Source organism: Ursus americanus, chromosome 17 (genome assembly GCF_024610735.1).
Source record: "Ursus americanus isolate L20-20 chromosome 17, mUrsAme1.1.p, whole genome shotgun sequence".
NCBI lineage: Eukaryota > Metazoa > Chordata > Mammalia > Carnivora > Ursidae > Ursus > Ursus americanus.
The window spans coordinates 8,601,924-8,622,489 of NC_142143.1; the positions used below are offsets into that span (position 1 = coordinate 8,601,924).

General features: G+C 53.1%; 1 protein-coding gene across 2 annotated transcripts in view; it reads right to left on the reverse strand.

Moving 5' to 3' along the window:
* SACK1F (scaffolding CK1 anchoring protein F) overlaps positions 1 to 6,772 on the reverse strand; it is a 44,060-nt gene extending 37,288 nt beyond the window's left edge. For both annotated transcript variants that reach the window (XM_045779769.2, XM_045779768.2), the window contains exon 1: positions 6,215 to 6,772. In XM_045779769.2, the coding sequence (XP_045635725.1) occupies positions 6,215 to 6,712 (498 nt within the window). In that variant the 5' untranslated portion in view covers positions 6,713 to 6,772. The remainder of the gene's footprint in view (positions 1 to 6,214) is intronic.
* Between the last annotated feature and the right edge of the window lie 13,794 nt (positions 6,773 to 20,566).

Sequence of the window (20,566 nt, forward strand, 5' to 3'; positions counted from 1 at the left end):
ATCTTTGAACTTGAACTCCCTGGGAAACACCCATCCTCAGAGTTTCAGGGATCCAAAGTGCCAGATTTCAGAGGAACCGAGCGTAGGCCTCCTTCTCCTCCAAAGAGAGAAACACGGTCGGCCCCCCTGCGCCCCACTGCCCACCTATGAAAGCTTTAGTTCCTGAGAAGTATTTCCAGACTGCCCTCAGGCTCTTCGGGCTGGGTTTGCAGCCAGGCAGGCCCTTCTGGATGACAGCGTGAGGGGAACACCCTCGGGGATGCCCAGTTTAGGAACGGGGCCCTCTGTGCCTTCCTGTTTTGTCTCTGCCCACGGCAGATCCTAGAGAAGACCTTTGGCTGAGGGTTCAGATGCCACAGCCCTGCCGACAGCGGAGGTGGGCAGACAGCCCCTTGGACAAACAGCTACCACCTAATCAAGGCCAACAGGTGGGGCTGGGGGGAACAGGCAGCTGGTCCTCTCTCACTCTCTCTAAGGAGGAAAAAGGAAATACACCTGCACAGAGCCCCCGGCAATGAGAAGTTGACTCCTAACTCCCCTAATTCATCTCCTGGCTGCAGCAGCCCCACTTCCTTGGAGGCAATTCCGCCACACTTCCCTCCCCTGCTCTGAGAGAGGACAGAGAAGGCAGCAGTTACTTTCCAGAACAATTGACATTTGTGGGATACTTTCTTGGTATCCTTAGCTTTCCCACGTAGTTTCCTCCTTGTTTTTCCAAACCATCCAGAAATCTAGGTATCAGCCTCCCATTTTGCAGGTCAGGAGACTCAGAGAAGGAAGTACTTTACCCAAAGGAACACAGCTAGTGAGTGGCCATTATCTGGACAGAAACCACCTTTCAATTTCAAGGTCTTTCAAGGCCTGTCCTTGACCTTGACATGAAGTGGGGTCTCCATTGCTCAGAAATTCCGGCTCCTGGGATCAGTGATTGAGCATAAAGGAGAGACGCTCAGAATCCAGCAGCCAGAGAGCTCGGGGCTTGGCAGGGGTGCTGCCGGGACAGGCTGGGGCAAGATCCCGGAAGGGCTGTCAGTGCTGGGTCCCTGGAGCTGCAGCTGCACCATTACCCACAAGGCTCAATGGGACAGGGACTCTGGAGCTGCCCTGTGCCTCTGAAACAAAGTCAGTGCCAGAAGGTTACTGGTGCAGGGAAGAAGGGTAAGGTGGATCAGACTTTTTTTTGTTTCTGTATCTGCCGCAAGTCACTATCTCAATGCTCAGCATGGGGCCCGGTACAGGGACGGGGCCTGGTACAGGGACAGTGCTCGGTACTATCTGTGGGATGGCCTTGAATGAGGGGAACGCTGACTGCGACTAATCGGGGAAGACAGTGGGCTCTACTCCGTGGCAAACACTGCCACCTGCAAGGTGAGTCTCCTGGCACGGCGAGCCAGAGACTCCAAGACTTTGCCGTAGCCCCTGTGCCCGTGTTCCCAGCTCTGCACCCCCATCAACCGCCCAGACCTCGAACCAAGCTGCTAATCTGGCAAACCATGCCTCCTGTTCTGGTGCTTTTCCCCAAATCCTTTTGCCCCTCCCCCAGCTCACAGCATTCTTTTCTCTGCGGCCAGTTTGTTACAACGGAGATTAAAGGAGTCCCCTGGGTAATGTGCCTTTCAACACATTGAAAGGGGACTTCTCCAGACACTTGCTTCTCTAGAGGGATGGAGAGAGCCGGATGGCCATTTGGAGACGGTCTCCAACCATTTATCCAAATCACTGACTGCCTGTGGCCACCAGGGCCTTGCAAAGGAGGCTCAGAGGAGTAAGGTGGGGTCTCACTCTTCCAAAGCTGCCAGTCTCTGAGGATAAAACGGGCTCTCCCAAAGTGAGCTGTGTGCCAGGCTCACAGGGGGAAGAAACAAGGAGCCACGTCTGACAATAAAAAGGTCACTTTTGTTTGTTTTAGAGAGCAGGCGCAGGGAGGGGAGGGCGAGGGAGGGAGAGAATCTTAAGCAGGCTCCACGCCCAGTGCAGAGCCCCACGTGCCGCTCGATCACACGAGCCTGAGAGCATGACCTGAGCTGAAATCAAGAGTCAGACGCTTAACTGACTAAGCCACCCAGGTGCCTCCAAAATGGTCACTTTTGAATTGAATACTTGATAAAAGTGCCAAGGAAGAGGTAGCCCTGGGCTGGGCCCTGAAAGAAAGGAGACAAAGCCATCAGCAGGCAGAGGAGGGGTAGGGCCAGGCCTGCTACCCACACCCCACTGTCCCCCATCAACCAGGGTCTCCGCTTCAACAGGAATGAAGGGCTCCTGGCTAATCAAAGCTGCCTGGTCCACCAGCCTCCCTCTCTTGGGCTGTGGGGCCTTCGTGGGGGCACTGGTGATTCTGACCTGGGGAGGCTGCATAATCTCCTTGCCCTTGGTCTAAGGACAAACCATTTCACCCTTTTGGACCTCAGAGGACTCTTCGCAGAAACGAAGATAATACTCTGCCTCGCATGGTGATTGAGGCTCAAAGGACATGGGGCAGCGTGTAGTAGGCAGTGAAGTGTACGTGGGTATGGGGCCCAGAGTGCAGGGTCAAGGGTCAGCCTTTGAGGTAGGGGGCAAGTTTCCTATTCTCTAGGCAACCTCACTAAACCCACACAGGAGCCTCGAAAACAGAGGCCACTGGGCACAAGGAAGTCTGGGTGCAAAGATGGGGGGAGTCTCAGCCTTCCTGCTGCGTTCGGACCCGCGTGGAGCCAGATCCTCAGCGTCACAAGTCCTTCCCTAACCCGGGTCTGCGTTGATGCCTCTGCCCCGCGCCCTTGTCAGGCCCTCAGCATGCTGTGTGCTAAGAAGGGTTTAGCAGACCATGCTGTGGTTTATATGTCTGTCTTCTACTGAAGTGCTTAGCACACAGTAACCTCGAAACATCTGTCCAGTGACCAGATGAACAGTCTCCTTCCAAATCACCAGTCCGCCCGAACTGCTGCTGTGGGCCCTCCCCTCTGCTCTTGTACGTAAGATCCCAAAGTTTCCCAGCCCACACGTGATCTCACTTGAAGTCCACCCCTCCCCCAGCCCTCTGCGGTTACAATGATCTTAGCAGTCCCCTCCCCTGCTCATCTCTGCGTGGGAAAGGCCAGGGACTCATTTCTCGGTCCCTGAAGACACCTTTCCTGCCTGCAGTTTGTAAGCAAAGTCCGTCATTCAGTGACACTGAAATGAGGGGGAAAAGGCAGCAGGAAAAAAAACACACCCCACAAGCAAACACGGCCGAGTGTCTGAATGCCAGGCAGCCAGCACTGCTGCACGGCCTGCTGCCACCTGCAGAGGCCGAGGTAGCAGCTGACCCGACTGCCTGCTTCCAAGGCCTTCCTCCCAGGCCACCAGCTCCCACCGCCACATCGGCTGGGCTCTTTCCTCACTGCCCTCTGCCTCCCTCCAGCCCAGATTTTCAAAGTGTCCCCCTAGTTGGGCTCCTCTCTCTGGATCCCTGAGGTTCGAAGCCCTCGATGGTCTGCGACGGTGGGTAAGTCCCGGCCACTCCCCTGAGCCTTAGTTTCCTGTTTGTCATTCAGGAGTAAAACGACAGCTCCTCATGAGGTTCTACTGAAGATGAAATGAGGTAAAAACGAAACTCTCTGGGACACAGCTGGACGTGTGTCTGTCCTTTTGCCTCCCCACCACAGTCCCCCTCATAGTGGGATAGGACACATATGCCTCACCTGTGAAACAGGTCAATGTCTCTGTCCGACCTCCTTCTTGGGGTCCGAGAAGACGGTGCTATAGAGACGGGAGCGACTGTGAGTAAGGGTGGGGCCCAGAAGGCCTGGGAGTTGAGTGGACATAGACAGGGTCAGAGGCTGCCTCTGCGGGGGTGGGGGTGGGGGACAGAGGGAGAAGCAGACTCCCTGCTGAGTGTGAAGCCAGATGACACTGGGGCTCCATCCCAGGACCCTGAGACCATGACCTGAGCCCAAGTCAGATGCTTAACCGACTGAGCCACCCAGGTACCCCCAAAGCTGCTTGCTGTTTTGAAGGAAAAGTCTTTTGCTCCTGCTCCCAAGTCTCTTAATAGAGAAATTGTCCATTCCAGTTTCCTTCTCTTTCCCCTTTCAACCGTGCAATTCACCTCCCTCAGGAAGCCCTCCCAGATTAGGTTAAAAAAAAAAACGCTTTTCCTTCCAGCACATTCCCCGCACTATTTGAGTTAACTCTTGAAGGGCAAAAACCACAGCTTCTATCCTTCTATGGCTGGTGCCTGGTACACAGTGGGCACTCGGGATGTAACAACTAGTTAAATATGTACATAGTATAGACTCGTTCACAACTGTTAAAGTTTCTGTTGTTAAATATTTAAAGAACTAAAAACATTGCACTCGGAACATTGGGACTAGCAGCCCCTGTGGGCAGAGGTCCTGTCTCTCCCCTTTTGTAACAGGGGCACACAACCTGTACCCCGGGTTGGGACCAGGCTAGCTCCATTCAAGGCCCTTGGTTCAGTCCTGCTGCACTATCATCAGACAGGAGGGCAGGACAGCACAGTGATTAAGAGCAAGGACTTCGGCTTTCGAATCCTGGCGCAGCCACTTACTAGCTGTGTGACCTTTGGCGAGTAACTGTTCTGAATCAAAAAAGAAGACAAATACCCATCTCACCTAGTTGTCGTAAGAAGCAGAGGAGATGATGAAAGTAAATTTTTAGCACAGTGCCTGGCACATATGAAGTGCTAACAAATCAAGGCTTTTAGTATTGCATCGTGAGACCTGACCCCTTACCCCAGCTGCCTGGTATTGTCATCCTTGTCCTTTCTCCTCCTCTTCTCAAACTCGCCTTTCTCTTTTGCAGAATGCAATATACAAAGAAAGCTCAGGCAAATAAGGAGGAATTTCTTACAGAGGGAGGGTGGAAATAGGGACAGTGAAAAGTTAATCCTTCTGGGGCACCTGGGTGGCACAGCAGTTAAGCGTCTGCCTTCGGCTCAGGGCGTGATCCCGGCGTTATGGGATCGAGCCCCACATCAGGCTCCTCTGCTATGAGCCTGCTTCTTCCTCTCCCACTCCCCCTGCTTGTGTTCCCTCTCTCGCTGGCTGTCTCTCTCTGTCAAATAAATAAATAAAATCTTTAAAAAAAAAAAAAAAGAAAGTTAATCCTTCCTTCTGGCAGCCAATGTAGTCAACAACCTGCATCACCCCTTCCAGGAAAGGAGCGTCACCACTGGTCTTTCTGGGTTGGTCTTCCCTCCAGGGGTAACAGGACTCAACCACATCCACTGAGCTGAATTAGAAGGGTGAACCCAAGCCACTCCTGTTGTATCTTCTGCACCAGGCACTAAAGGCTGCTGGTGTTTCTTAATAAATTTCTATGTGGGGGAGCCAGATTTAGCAAATAAAAAGACAGGGTGCCCCATTAAATTAGAATTTCAGATAAACAGCAGAGAACATCTTAGCAGCAGCATGCCCCATGCAATGTTTGAGGCACACTAACACTAAAAATTATTTGTTAAACAACAAATTTAACAGGATATCCTATGTTTTATCTGGAAACGCTATGCAAGGTGCCCCTAGCCAAGGGCATAGAGTAAAAATTAAATTCTTCCCCCCTGCCCCACAACCTACTGGTCCATCAGTATTCTGACCAGCCACTCTGGAAACATCCCCTCCTTTCAACCCCCAAGCAGAGACACACAGTAAGTGAGAGCTTCCCCGCCCCACCCCAGCTGTTGAGTCCAGTGATGTGCCTTGTCACAGAGCCAGGCACATAGTAGGTGCTCAAAATACATTTCTTCGTTTATTCCAGGCTGCTTGACTTCTAGTACTGGCCCCAAGGGGGTGTGAATGCCAGTGCAGTCTTTACTCTGGGGGGCCTCCTAAGCACAGCGTGGCTGGGGTAGGGGTGGGGAAGTCCCACCACCCAATTCCGGGGTGGGTTTTGTGAATCCCTGGGCAGTACATGGGTTGTTACCAAGACCTCTCGGTGGCCCATTTTACCACAAAGCCCCACAGCCCCCACTCTTCCCTACAGAGAGGAACTTGACAGGGAAAAAGAAGCACGAGCAGAGGAAAGCCAGCCCCTCTGGACACTGTAATAATGACAAACAACCGCCCAGCACCTTGTGACTTGCCAAACACGTTCCCATCCATCCTCTTTAGGGACCTCACCAACGGCCGGGCTTAAGGGAGGGCTCCTGGGCCCATTTTCCAGAGTGGTCAGGAAGTCCTGCCCCAGGCCCTGCCTCCGAGGTGGGGGTCCCACCGGTGTGGGGGGTGGGGCCTACCTTCTGGGCCTGTTGGATCATCTGCCTGACCACCTGCTTGAGGTGGGGCCCCCTCTCCTCTTTGGGGGGGTGGGTGAAGAGGGTGATGCGGCTCACGCCGCGGTAGACGCCCGTGTCGGTCCAGCCCAGGTCCAGCGGGGGCACCTCGGTGTCGGAGCGGTCGGGCCAGTAGGCCAGGGACTCGCAGGGCTCGGCCGGGGCCTGCGGCGGGGCTTTGGCCTTGGCCTTGCTCTTGACCCGAGCGGCGGCGGCGGCCGCGGCCGCGGCGGCATCCTCGTAGGGGCTCCAGGCGGCGCGGAGGGCCTGCTGCTCCCGGCTGGAGAGGAAGTCCCGCAGCTTCTCCTTCTTGACCAGCTCGCGGTAGGCCCGCTCGCCGCCGCCCAGCAGCGCCTCCAGCGCGGCCCGCCTCCGCTCGCAGTAGTAGAAGGCGGCCTGCGCCTCGGTCACCCTCTCGTTCACGTGCCCCTCGTCCAGGCAGCTCAGCTGGGACTCGGCCATGGCGCCCCGGCCGCCGGTCCCGGTCCCGACCCCGGCCGCTGTCGCCCCGCCGCACCTGGAGCCGAGGGGCGGGGCGCCTCACCTGGCCGCGAGGTCGGCCAATCGGCGCGGGCCGGGGCGCGGGCGCGGCCGTCGGGCGGGGAGGGGCGGCCGCGCCCTCGGCCTCCCCGGGGCCGCGAGCCGAGCCGGCCGCCTGGGGGGGCTTCCCGGGGAGGGGGGGGGACGCGGCGGGGCCTAGGCCTGCGGGGCCCGGCCAGGCCCGGGGGCTCCAGCGTAGGCAGGAGCTTGCGGGGCGGGGGGGGGGGGGCGTGGGGGTGGCTGTGGGAGTAGGGGTCCTAGTTAGACGCACCGGAGGCCTCTGGCCGGCTTCTGCCTCCCGGCCCCGACCCTTCAGTGGCGATCTAACCCTTCCTGCGGCCTGCCAGGGCCGGCCTCGTACCGGCGCGCGTTCATCTTCCCCGCGGGGATGGCCCGAGCACGGGCTTTGGTCGGGGTGCCTCCGGCGTGGTGGATCTGACCACTCCCTGCGTTGAGGGTGTGGGGGCCCCTGCTGCCAGATGGGATTGTGAGGGTTGGGGGATGGGGTGGTTGTGCAAAAGCGAATATGCTAATAAAACCCTCAGTTCCCGGCCCGCACGTCCCAGCTCTGAGATCAGAGGGCTCCAGAAGCTGTCAATACAGCACCTTCACCACGATAAAATTTCTCAATAATAATAATAATAATAAGTAAATAAAATCCAAATACAGCAAGGACGTAAGCTGCAGTGGTATGATCCCCCCCCCCATTTTAATTTGAACTGACTTGTGTGTGTGTGTGTGTGTGTGTGTGTGTGTGTGTGTGTTTGGGCAAGATAGGCTGCCAGAGGCCTGATTACTCTATTAGTGATTCAAAGTACATGTTTGAGCTCAAGGAAAGAAGCCACACACACACTTCACCAGCAGCGGCTGCTCTGCTGTTTCCCATTGGATTGAATACAATCTTCTTAGTCATTAACATATTATTTCGTTCATGCGCTACTGTACAAGTTGATTCTCCACATTCAAAATATTTTCGGATCATAGCAACCAAAGGTTCACATTTCTCCCATTTTATAGCACAGCATCTCAGAGCTGGAAGGAGCATTAGAAACTAGTCCAACCCCTTCATTCTACAGCTGAGGAAATTGAGGCCTTGAGACACGTGGTCTAGCCGGGCCTCCCACAAAAGGAGAGGCGGTGCATGGGGACAATTAAGTTCTCTGTGTCTCAGCGATCTTTGCCCTACATCTCAGCCACCTTTGCCCTTTCTCCTTGTGAAATGACAGAAGGTTACTGGGGAACTGAGTTTAAACCCCAGGGAATTTGAAGAGGTTGCCTACTATTTCTGGGCCTTCCTTTGACAGTGTGGAAAAAAAATGAGGGCTAGACTGTCAAATATTTGCGACTATTGTGACAGTAGTCAGTCCTGGCACCCAGTGTCAGCCCAAAGATCAGGGGTGGTGGGCAGCGAGATCCCTATCACCATGGCACCCTTAGGACTTGCAACTCCTCACTTCTGGTGACATTTTACTCTTAATTTCATCTTGGAATGGAGACCATTTAGTTTGCTTCCTAAAGATTTTGAGGCCCTAAGAGATGCCAGACTATGCCCTGGGGGCATAGAGGAGCCAGGGAGGTTGGGGGGGGTAACACAGGTGTGACGAAAGTGCTCTGATAAACTCAAGCAGCGGTGCTTTGGGAGCAAACATTTACTCAACGCCCACTATGTGCCTGGCACACAGTATGCACTTAGGACATAGTTCTTTAAAACAGAATAAATTAGGGCCAAGAGAAAGGTATGTGCAGGGAGCCATGGGGACCGTGAAGGAAGAAACAATTAATCTTGTCCAATGGGATGTGGATAAGAGAGGCTTCACCCAGCAGGAGGGGATATTGAGTGGAGCCTAAAGGATGAGAAGATTTCAAGGGGAGAGAGGGAGTGAAGACACTCCAGGCAGAGGGAAATGGCCAGAGCATGAGGCTGGCATCAGGCACAAGAGGCTTCAGGTCAAGATCTTTAACCCTCAGAGCCTCAGTGTCCTCATCTGCAAAATGGGATAACGATGCCAATTTCCTAATGCCTCCCAGATTGTTGTAGGGATTGAACGAGATCTGGTGTTTGATTTAATTAGCTTTTGTGTCTAGCTGGTAGAAACTGGCTTGCAACATTGCTTCCAACACTTTCCTGTGCACAGAAATCACCTGGAGGGTCTTGTGAAAATGCGGATTCTGATTCAGTAGGTCTGAGGGGAGGCCTGAGATTCTGCATTTCTAGCTAGCTCCCAGGTTAGGCTGGTAGTGCTGGCCCATAGACCGCACTTTGCCTAGCAAGGATTCAGAGGCCAGGGAAGAAGAGCATCAACTTTCGTGTCAGGGAGTCCTGGAATGCATCTCACTTTCTTGGGATAAGCTGTGTGTCCCTGGGAAAGTTACTTCCCTTTTCTGGGCCTTGGTCACGAATTCAGTGAAATGTGGGCAATAAAAAATCCTACCTTACAGGGCTTTGTGAAGTGTCTGGCCTAGCAGAGAAGCCAGTAAAGGGTCGTTAGTGTTAAAGTGTGGGAAAATGGGACTGGAAAGAGGGGGACGCTGGGGCCAAATTGTGGGGACCTTGATTTTAGATCTTATCATGTAGCTAGAGGGGAGGCACTGAAGGTTATTAAGAGACTGATATGGTCATAAAACAATAGCAGTAATTACTATGTGCCTGGCACTGTGCTGAATATTTTAGGGATCCTTCAAATGAATTCATGTAACCCTATTTTAAACATTATTATCATCCCCATTTTATAGGTAAGAAAACTGAAGCACAGCGAGGTTCAGTAGCGTGCTCGAGGTCACCCAGCTAGTGAGTACGAGAGTCAGGATTTAAACCTGGATCATCTGACTCCAGAGCTTGCCCACCCACCCATCTTGCTATGCTGCCTCCGTTGAGAATGTTAGGAAGGGGCATTAGTGAGAGGCAGTGTTCCCCTTGCTTACTAATTTATTCATTCAACAAACGTTTGCCGAATGCCTAGCATGGCGTTCCGGGTTAGAAACCATTCATTCATGTAGTTAGGGATCCTTATTGGGATTTACTACAGCACAGGGCTCCACTCGAGTGGCCGTGGTATAGCTCAGAGCCAAACCGAGTCCTGGTCCACGTGGAGCTCACACTGAAGTGCAGTATTAAGACATGGTTTTTGCTCTCAAGAAGCACACATGTTATGGGACATAAGTTGGAATTGGACAGAAGGTTAGAATCAGAGTAGAATATTTTAGTAACAGTTGACATTGGAAAAGATCTCGCCTAGATGTAACTGATAGGAAACACACACTGTGGTCTTTTTGTAATATTCCCCTTCAGGTACCATGGACTTATTTATTCAACTACCATTTCTGAGCAGGTTGATGTCTACTAGGTAACACGCTTGCCCCTGGGAATAAAAAAGAGGAATCTGACGCGGTAGCTGGCTGCCCTGGGGGCCGCCTTAGTTTAGCTGGGAGTTGGATGCCCACTGCTGTCCTTACAAAGCCGGGGATACGTGACGGCGTTGGCATTCTCCGAGAGGTTCCGGGCTATGGAGTCATTTTAACATACAGTTATCCAATTCGATCTGCCCCTAATCTGGTGAAGAAGACTCTGAAAGGGATTACAGGGAGGGGTTAAAAAGGAATAAACTGAGACTCCCGGGGAGGACCCCTTCCAGGTTAGCTGCTGGCAAGTGGAAATGCGGGGGCACCTGTCCATGCAGCCCGAACCCTCCTCCCGCCCTCCACCGCCCTGGCCTTACCCACCGGGAAATTGTTTCCTTTCAGGCACAGGCTCTATCTACTTTGCATCTGGGGACATTCCATGAGGCAGTGACACCCTAGGAGGAAGCCTCTGGCCCCACACCAGTCCCTCCAGTCCTGGGTCTGGAGTTTCCCGGAGTGAGGTGGAGTCTATCCTGCTTGCATTTCCAACTTCGGAGGCCACGTTGCCCAAGGTGACTGAGCCTTCCTGAGAAATGGGGCCTCCTCCTCAGCAGAAGCTGCCTCCTCCCACCCGGGTCCTTGGCTCCTGGTCACCTTTCTCTCCCCAGGGCATGCTGCCTGCTGTGTGTGCAATGAAGATATGACACCTTGTAGTTCATGCTAATTGTAACTGGGTTCATCTCCAAGCACGTCTATTTTCCCAGGCCCTCCTGTGTAATTCGAGTCCCAAAATAGCCCACCTCATGATATATCAGCTACGTGTCCCGGGGCTGACTTTTTCTCCTCTGTGGGAATTTGTGTCGTGAGCACCTGTTGTAAAACTTTGGGGACTCTTCGTGCCTGCTGCCTAGCCCTAGAGAGGATGAGCGCATAAGAGGGGTGGTTGGAGCTGGCACCGGGGGCAGGAGGGTGAAGACCCTAGGACTGAGCCAGATGGGCAAAGGCTGTCTCCTCTGACCGGCTCTGCTGGCCGCGAGGAGGGAATACACCCAGGTCTCTCCCCCGCCAGCCATGACTTACCGGAACTTCGTCTATTTATTCATGAAGGGTCTTGGGGCCCGGATTACGTAGTAGGCAAGTTCCTGTCCTCCCAGACCTTCCAGACTCGGGGACCTTGTTGTATCTGCAACCTTGGAAGCATATAGGTTCCTCTCCCCAACCACTCTGCCACTGCTTTCTTCTCAGCTCCAGAACATTCTCCTCCACTCTATACCAGTTCATCAGGCTGCCCACTGGTCCTCTCTACTCGGATGTCCCCCAGGCAGCTCCACGGAAGGGAGGTCCCAAAAGGAAACCACACCCACCTCTCTTCTACCCCCACTCCACCACTGTTCTTCCTGGGTCTCTCCGCTCCCGAATGGCACCACCATCTGCCTGGTTGCCCAAGTGGGCACGCGTCTTGACTCTTGTCCCTCCCTCATGGCTACCAGGCCAGACGAGGCTCCTTCTGTGACATTTCTCGTTAGTCCTCTTCACCGCATCCCCGCCGCCACTCCCTCCCAGCCAACCCCCCCCACAATGTTGCAAGAGCGTCCTGACTGGATCTTCTCCCCCAGTCCCTTTTAAAATGCGAATATAGCGTGTGATTTCCCTGCAGAGCACTCTTCCAGGGTCCCCATTAGCCCTACACCAACGCGCAAGCACCTCGCAGCCGTTTATGGTCCTATTCGGTTTCTTCTGTGTCCTCCCCCTTCCTCGACATGTGGCACTTTTGCTCAGGGAGCTCCCACGGCTGAAATGCTTTTCCCTCCAGTCCGCCAGCCACTCTTCTGAGTCCTTTGATCCTCCGTTTGGTCACTTCCTCCGTGGTGTCTCCTGACAGGTCTGGCCGGTGCCCTCGCTTCATGCTTAGCCCTAGTGTAACTCGAGCTCTGTGTGGTGGCGGTTGTCACCCCCGCCGGGTGGTAGGTTCCTTGAGGGCAGGACTGTCTTGTTCATCGAGGTGTTCCCAGCTCTTGCACCTTACATGCTGGACTTTTGGCCTGGTTTCCCCTTCTCCACCACCATTTTACTTCAGACTGACTCGGAATAGCTTCTTAAAACCGGATAGGATTTTCTCATGTCCCCTGGCGAACGGTAAGAACATGACAATAAGAGCCTGGAAGGCAAAAGGCAATTCAGCCGAATGGGAGTCTTTCTTTAGCCGTGTGGTTTCACAATGTGACTGTGTGTGTGTGTGTGTGTGTGTGTGTGTGTGTGTGTGTGTGACTGTGTGACTGTGTGTGTGAGAGAGAGAGAGAGAGAAAGAGAGAGAAAGAAAAAGAGATAGAGAGAGAGAGCATTTGATATTTGTGGTAGGTACAGGACATGGTGGACATTTTTTTTAAAGTAAGCTCTACACCCACCGTGGGGCTCGAACCCATGACCCTGAGATCAAGAGTCATGGGCCCTACAGACGGAGCCAGCCAGGCACCCCACGGTGGATGTTTTTTATCATCTTTAAAGATAAAGAGGGATTTTGGCACCCACACCCTCCTGGGAGGCCCAGACCAAAGGGCAGATGGGGGAGGGGAACCAGGACCAGAAAGGGAACAGATGTCAGAGTCCAACCAAAGGCCTGCCTACGAGTAGGCCCAGGGGTCCGGTGCTTCTCCTCACCTGGAGGCTCCTCCCCCAGCCCTCCCGCAGGTGCTCAGCTGCAGCGGTCTCTTGGGTCCCGTGTCGGAGTCAGCCTGTTGTGTGTTCTGGGGGTGCAGTGCCCCAGAGCAAGGGCTGGCACTGGAGAGGTGACTGTGGTAGACTAGTTAGGGTTCTGCTCTCTGCACTGGGTGCCATTGCTCTGTTTCTGCTGATTCAGTACCAGAAGACTCCTGACCATGACGGAGATGGACGGAGACAACCTCAGGTCCCAAACCCGGCCTTAGTGCCTCTCCTCTCTTCCTGCCCTGGGACGTGCCCGTTGCCAGCCCGCAGGGTCCCCATTGCACGCTCCGCACACGCGGAGTCAGAGGGCAGCACTCAGCTAGCAGACGTGTTGCCTCCGCCAGTAGACTACGTTTCCAAGGTTAGGAACCAGTGTGGTTTGCCTTGTGTTTCCCATCGTATCCAGCCAGAGTCCACTCAACGAATACCTATAGCTGAATTCTGAGTAATATCCTCAGTGAAAACAATCTTTCTATCAGCAAACATACATGGAACCCTATGTTGTAGGGGATTTAAGAAAAATACCTGGACCCACTCCCAGCTCCAAAGGGGCTCAGAAAACAAAGGGGTTTCCCAAGCCCTCCTGTCTCCACAGCTGTCTACTCTCCCTTGAAGCTGCTAGGGAGGCAGGAATTTGACGTTATTTCAGGTCAACTGAACATATTCTAAAACCTTCAACCATATTGACTTGAAGCTAACAGTTTGTCCAGGTTTGTAATCCACAAATAATTATTTAATTTCTAGAGATAAAAATTCAGATTCAACCAATTTCCAAATCATTCCCCAGGCCCCAGGCATACGTTGGCTCATTTCATCCTCACATAAAGTATTACATTTACTTATGATAGAACTGATAAAGCGGAGACTCAGAGAGGTTTAGCAACCTGATCCAGGTCACACAGCTAAGGATTCAAACCTAAGTCCACTTGCCACCGGATCTGTGGGACTCGAGGGCCAGGTGGGTTAACAGAATTGCTGCCCCACGAAAGTTCTCGAATCTCTGAATTCTGCGGTGAGTTTGAACTTAGCTCTGTTGGCAGCTGGGAGCCATGGAGGGTGTGTGAGTTGGGAAATAGCAGAATGTCCCTGGCAGAGGGCAGGGGATGGGCCAGAGGCAGAGAGAGCCCCTGGCATGCTCCGACAGCATTGAGTGTTCGAGAAAGCTGGCTGCTCCAGTTCTGGGGCTGGGGAGGTGTTCAGAAGGAAGTCATGGGAAGGGATGGAGTTTTCTCTCACTTCTTCCTGGTAGCAGCAGAGCTCTGGAGTGGTGTGCCCTGGTCGGCAGAGCGGGCAGCACACGGAGGCTTGAGCAAGCTCAGCCCCGTAGGGCACAGCGCTGCTAATGAATGCCCTCCCCTTCCCAAGAGCCAGCAGTGCCGGAAACTGGGGTGTGTCTGAAACATTTTTAGACAAATTTTAAAATAGCAGGGCCCCAACTAAGGGACCTGGGCTGGAATTGTGTGTTTAGTATTCTTTCATCCCTGTCTTTGGGGACTAGGCCACAGGGCACAGGCCCTTTGCCCGCCCACCCCTTCAGGGTGAGGCCAGAAGAGCAGTGTCAGGAGATGGTTCCACAGAGGGAGAATTGCTCTCTAAGTGTGGAATCAAGGAGGACTTCATGAACTAGGTGGCATTCCCCCAGTCTTGCAGGCTGGCTGGGACATGGATAGAGGGCAATAGAGAGGCACTGCCCAGTCACCAAAGGAGGAATATGCAGGACGGAGAGTGGCCCAGAGGTCGTGTCTCCCCCTCCCCCCCCCCCCGCCACTGGGAGCATAGTAGGGGGCAAGTTTTTATAGAGGAAGTGCCCCATCTGGGTGGGTGATGTGTAAAGTCAGAGGAAGTAATGGCAGCTCCAGGACCAGCCTGCCATCCTCCGCCGAGAATCACTCCTTTATTTGGCCAACACCCTCAGCACTTTGTCCCTTGCAGGCCACCGTTACAGGGCAGCTGTCCCCTGGAAGAGGGTGGGAGAGGCCCAGGGAGGGGAGCTGACTACCTCCGCAGGTTATCAGCGTGGTAGGTGCGGAGACTTACCCGGAGGGGTGCTGAGTACGGGACAGGTGAATTTCCAAGGAGAGGAGGCCTTTGCGACAACACGTCGCTGGGGGTGGGTGGGGAGCAGAAGGCTGTTTCTGCCCCAGTGGAAGGTGTAGTGGGGCTGCCCTCTGTTTGCTGGGCCCTCACCAAGCGGTTCCTGTAATTCTGTTTACTTCTCGTGACGACTTAGCGCTATTGTCTCTGGTTCTCTCCATTAGCTCAGAGAGGTCAAGCAACTTGTCCAGGCTCACAGACTCAGTGGCAGAGTGCTCGCTCCACTCTTTCCACAGGGCCTGCAGGGAAAGTAGGGGATAGCTAGAAAGGAGGGGGCGCTGGGGTCCATGATTCAAGGCTGGGCTTTCTCTATAGGGTTTCTAGACCGCCCCATATCACAGCTGGCCGCTGAGAAGCCGCCGGCCCTAACACCTGCTACTGGCTCTCACACCTTATGTACAAGGTGTGAGTTCCTCCCTTGGCTCCCCGCCAGGAAGGGGGAAACTCAGCTATCGAGTAGGGGTGGAGAATGTTCCCTGATATGACTCCAGCATACTGGGCCACACTCAGACATTACCCTGTTGGCCATGGGTACATGGCGGGGGAAGGATAAGGAGCTGCGGAGACTTAGAACTGGAGGCAGGGTCCAAGGAGGAAGGGGGAAGGCAGATCAGCTATGGGAGGTTGGGTGGGTAGGGTCCAGTTTCTCTTTGGGGGCTACAGGGGCCACCGGTGACAATGGGCCTCAGGTGGTGCTGGTACTGTGAAGCCAACAGCATCGGGGGCTCCAGCATGAGGCCAAGGGAGTGTCGGGGGCGGGGGTGTGAAGCACAGGTGGGGAAGGGAGCGGCAGCCCACAAGATTGGAAGGTTCGGGCAGGTAGACAGGCAGGATGGCAGCCAGTGCTAGCAGACCCCAGCAGCAGGGGCCTGAATTCTGGAAGGGGACTGGCATGGACGAGAAGGGAGGGGAGGAGCTGGGTACTGCAGACGTCCCAGCACCGAGGCCTGGGTACTGCAGACGTTCCAGCACCGAGGTCTTACTGCAGGAATGAAGGAAGAGACTGGGGCCAAGGCTCCGATCAAGGGTAGGATCAAGTAGGCAATCCTAGAGGCTGGCACAGAGCCCCACAAGTCAGGAGTTGGCCTCAGGGCGCTGGGCCTGTGCCATGGCTCCAGTGGGGACAGAAGGGCCAGCAGAGCCCAGGAAAGGGTAGACCCTTTAGCAAGCCCCGTATCCTAAGGTAACATACCCTTAAGGGGACTTTCTTAGGAAGTCTAGGTTCAGAAAAGGACTCAGAGAGCCCCAGGGACTCCTGAGTATCAATTCCAGAAGCTAAATTTCTGTCAACAGAAGGGAGACTCTCCATAACTTTTATGTGCCCTACTAGAGACACTGGCTGGCTAGTTTTTCTATTTTATTTTAAACACAACTCAATCCATTTCTTTTCTGCACCCATCCTGAGTCATTCTTACCTAAGAGGAGTCTGAGGATCAGTGTTTATTTAGTATATGCCGTCTGCATGCATCAGCGGTTTCGAGCACTTTATTTTACTAAGAAAAATGAGGCACAGAGGGGTGAAGAGATTTCCCGAAGGTCCGGCGGCCCAGAGACAGTGAGGACAGAGTCCAGTCTATGGACTCCCCAGCCAGTGCTCCATCTCCCCAGTATCCCCCACCTCATCTGGACTTGCCATGGTAACCAAGCCTCCTCCAGCGTGGGAAGCGGAGGCTGCGTGGCAGTTACCTAGCAACTCCCCATAACCAGGTCAGAGCAGGGGGAGGGAGGCACCATGCGCTGCCCACCCTGGGGAATTCGGTGCTGTCGAAATGGGATTGCCCACGTCAGAACATGGCCACGAATGACCCGGATGGAGCCATACCTGGAAGCACCCGTGTAGGGGAGTCTCCCGCCAGGCTCAGCGCGATTGCTGGGACCCGACAGGCTGGGGCCTCTGTCCCCGCAGCAGACACAGAGCCTCACTAGGTACAGTTCTGCTTTCTGTGCACAGCATGGAAGCTGTCCCCACCCAGATGCTGTCTTAATATGCGTGTGGGAATCCCCTGTGGCAGGCTGAAGGACGAGTGTGTGCGTGTGTGCGTGTGTCCATGCAGGCATTTCCACTCTGAGGGGAAAGCCAGGGAGCTATGCTGCCTCACCCTGCCTTCTTGCTCCTTAACTATCTCAAGAAATGTTTATGGAATGGCCTGGTTCCTAAAATTCGTGCACCTTCTTCTAACATTTCCTGTAGATTGGGTCTTGGTAGCCATTGCCCACTGTCGCCCTTCCCCACCCACTTCCTCCTTTAGGGCTGGGCTCTGCCTGGGTGGCCAGGTTCTGCTTCCTGTACGGTCCCATCCACTGGTTGTGGCCAGTCATGTGGTCTCATTCTCTTAGCGGGGCTGGTTTAGGAACGGCATGTGATCCAGTCGTGTCAGCGGGATCCGAGGGCATGGCTGCTGTATGACTTCTGGGAGAGATTTTTCTCACAAATTTATTATTTATTTATTTATTTATTTACTTATTTTAAAGAGGTTATTTATTTATTTATTTATTTATTAATTCGAGAGAGTGTACAAGTGGGGGAAGGAGCAGAGGGAGAGGGACGAGCAGACTCCCTGCTGAGAGTGAGCCTTGACTCGGGGTTCGATCCCACGACCCCTGAGATCATGACCCAAGCCGAAACCGAGTCGGACATGTAACTGGCTGAGCCACCCAGGCACCCCTCTCACAAATTTCAACTGGGAGAGAATGTGCATCTTTTTCACTGGACACTGTCTGTCTGCACAGGATGTCTGGGACTGGAACAGCCGCTAAGAAGAGACACCCCTGATGTTTAGAGGAGGGCGTTGTTGAATCACTGACCTCAGCAAGCCAGGGACTGCCCTATCTCTGGCCTTCTCGAATGTGATACCACAAACCCCTTGTTGCTTGAAATCCTTTGGGTCAGGGTTTCATCCTCCTGGTGGATACTCTTGCTTTCATGGCCTCAGGCTCCCTCACTTTCCACTAGTCCGAGTGGGGCGCTCAGTAGATGTCTAGACAAGGCTTGGCATTAAAAGTAAAAGTCCCAAAGGAGACAAGTGTCCCTCTTCCTGAATAAGTCAAAGATATGACTCCTTGGTCCTTTGTCTCCTAGGTTGGAACTGAAATTGGACTTGCAGGACTAACTCCTTACAGGTTGAATAGACTCGCCCCCCATCCCTTCCTTCCTTCCTTCCTTCCTTCCTTCCTTCCTTCCTTCCTTCCTTCCCTCCTTCCTTCTTTCCTTCCTTCCTTCCTTCCTTCATGCATCCTGCTGAGACTGATTCCTTCCTGCTTGCGAGAGCCAATTATGCACACATCTCTTCTCCACTCCCTGTTCACTGATGTCATGTTGGTGGCTTGAAATCAGCCATGGTGGGAGGTGGTTGTTGTTGTTTTAATAGACTTCGTTTTTTTGGGAGCACTTTTGGGTTCACAGCAAAATTGAGCAGAAGATAAGAGTTTCCTTATATTCCCTGTTCCCACACACGCGCAGCCTCCCCCGTTATCAACATCCCCCACCCGAGTGGTGCATTTCTTACACTTGGTGAACCCATATCAACACATCATTATCACCCAAAGCCCATAGTTTACCTCAGAGTCACTCTTGGTATTGCACACTCTCTGGGTTTTGACAAATGTGTAATGACATGTGGCCACCATTAGAGCATCATGGAGAATAGTTTCACCGCTTTAAAAATCTTCTGTGTTTCACCTCTTCTTTTCTCCCTCCCAACTCACCCTTGGCGACTGCTGATCTTTTTACTGTCTCAATAGTTTTTCTGTTTCCAGAATGTCATATGGTTGGAATCATACCGTATGTGGCCTTTACAGACGGGCTTCCTTTGCTTAGTGACAGGCATTTAAGGTTTCTACGTGTCTTTTCATGGCTTGAGAGCTCTTTTTTTTTTTTTTTTTAAGATTTTATTTATTTATTTGAGAGACAGAGCGAGCGAGAAAGAGAGAGAGAGATTACGAGCAGGAGCAGAGGGAGAGGGAGAAGCGGACTCCCCACTGAGCAGGGAGCCTGATGCGGGGCTCGATCCCTGGACCCTGGGATCATGACCTGAGGGGAAGGCAGACACTTAACTGCCTGAGCCACCCAGGCGCCCTGAGAGCGCATTTCTTTTCAACACTGAAGACTATTCCATTGTCTGGATGGACCACAGCTTATTTATCCATTCGCCCACTGATAGACACCTCAGCCGTTTCCAAGTGTTGACAATTATGAATGGAACAGCCATAAACATTCATGTACAGGTTTTTGCATGGACATAAGTCTTCAGCTCCTTTGGGTAAATACCAAGGAGCATGATTGCTGGATCATATGTTAAGACTATGTTTAGTTTTGTAAGAAACTGCCAAACCATCTCCAAAGGGCTGTACCATTTTGCATTCCCACCAGCAGTGAATGAGGATTCCTGTTACTCCACACCCTTGCCAACATTTGGTGTTGTCAGTGTTTCGGTCCTTGGATTTTCTAAGAGCTGTGTAATGGTATCTCATTGTTTTAATTTGCATTTCCCCAATGACATGCAATGTTGAGCATCTTTTCATGTGCTTACGTGTGATCTTCGATCTTCTTCAGTGAGGTGTCTGTTCAGGCCTTTTGCCCATTTTTCAGTTGGGTTGTTCATTTTCGTATCATTGGGTTTTAAGAATTCTTTGTTTATTTTGGGTAACAGTTCTTTATCAGGTAGGCTTTTTGCAAATATCTTTTCCCCTTCTGTGATTTGTCTTCTCATTCTCTCAATGCATGGCAGGAATATTTACACCACAGAACTGGCACATGTGACAATCGGGGCTTTCCTTCAGAGGGTTGTTGTTCAACGACCAGCACAGCACACCAGCAGCACACCAACGCACGTGTGCACCAACCATTTATAGGGTGAACTGTTCGTGCATTCAAAGATGTTCAGTCTTGTGGGGGAGGCAGGCTCAATGAATCAGCGACTATACAGAGTTCTGATTATCGGGATGGAGGCAGAACAAGGATGCAACAGGAACGTGAGGGAGGGACATCGACAGCAGCTATGAAGTTGGGATGGCTTCACAGTGGAGAACCTGAGCCCTGAGCTAAGTATTTCAAAGTGAGTAGTTGTATGGATCCCTACTGCCCAATAAGGTAGCCACTTGCCCCATCTCGCTGTTGAACTCACACTAGGCACACTGCAAGAGTTAGTGGCCACAAGTGGCTGGAGGCTGCCACATTGGACAGAGCAGATAGAGAACTTTCCCATCGCCATCACAGAATGTGCTATTGGGCCACACTGATCTAGACCAAAAAATGGGGGAAAGGCATTCCAGGCAGAAGGAACCCCATGGAAAGATTCAGTGCTCTGAGACAACATGACTCATTCTAGGGGGGATTTGGGCATTGCGGCTGAACAAACAGGCAAGAGTCGGATCGCAAAATGGCATTAGTGCCAAGCCTGGGAGTTTAAACTCTAGCCTGAAAGCTAATGGGAGCCCCCCGGAGGCTTTTGAACAGAAGCCTGATGTCATCAGCTTTGCATGTTAATAAGGTCTCTCTGGTAGTCAGTGGGCTGGATCAGAGGGGCCAGCCTGGATTGGGGAGGGTTCTGAGACTGTTGCAGTTGTGGGGGCGGGGGCGGGGCAGTGAGGGAGGCTTGAAATGAGGCAGCGACTGTGGCACAGATGCAGAGGGAGTAGAGA